General features: G+C 42.1%; 1 protein-coding gene across 1 annotated transcript; it reads right to left on the bottom strand.

Moving 5' to 3' along the window:
• Nucleotides 1-276: 276 nt before the first annotated feature.
• SARC_14624 (hypothetical protein) lies at nt 277-447 on the bottom strand (the record flags this gene model as incomplete). Its single annotated transcript, XM_014291243.1, has 1 exon — nt 277-447. A coding segment is annotated over one exon (171 nt), but the record flags the coding sequence as incomplete, so codon positions are not given.
• Between the last annotated feature and the right edge of the window lie 409 nt (nt 448-856).

Genomic DNA, 856 nt, shown 5'->3' on the forward strand with positions numbered 1-856 from the left:
CAAACATGGAAGTATAACGGCAGGCGTAACGTGTACTTACAACTTAAACATGGAAGTATAATGGCAGGCGAAACGTGTACATACAACTTAAACATGGAAGTATAAAGGCAGGCGTAACGTGTACTTACAACGTAAACATGGAAGTATAAAGTGACATCCCATCATGTACAATACTAAAGGTAAGAGTCAAAGTCGGATTATCTATGAACACCTGAACCTTGCCGACATTTCGTCGTGTACAATACAATACTAACAAATAAGAATCAGTCACTCGGGCTACAAGGTAACCAGGACACATGCCTTTAGCGTAGCTCCGCAGTGCTCCAGAATCTTCTCGATGTTACGCAGTGTTTGGGTGGTCTCTGGCCCTACACCACCCTCTACCAGCTTCAACTCCTCACCGACCGCTCCCAGTGTGCCGGATATGTAGATTGTGTCGCCGGCTATCTTAGCATGGCAGAAAGCTGTATGAATATATATACGGTTGGAATGAGACACGGACACGCCGACTTCGGCAATAATTGAATGTGCACCAGAAACGAGGCTAAGCCATTCAACAATGATTGATTGGGGCATGTAGCCTGACAGATATGTGACGCTCTTTTATAGAAGTTCAGATATAATGCGTCGAGATGATAACAGATATAGAGCTTACAAATACGTTAATATTGTATGTACGAAACAAGTCTGTTCGATTATGACGTCTGCAACATCGACCAAAAGCATATATATTAATACACACGGAAGACTGAGCAGACAACAACAATCGCTGCTACATATGTTCTTATTAGTTATTTAAAAAGGTCTCGATAAAACACTTTGGTAGTAAAGTACTAGTAGTGTACATACCGGGGAG

The sequence above is a fragment of the Sphaeroforma arctica genome (genome assembly GCF_001186125.1).
Source record: "Sphaeroforma arctica JP610 unplaced genomic scaffold supercont1.4872, whole genome shotgun sequence".
Classification (NCBI taxonomy): Eukaryota; class Ichthyosporea; order Ichthyophonida; genus Sphaeroforma; species Sphaeroforma arctica.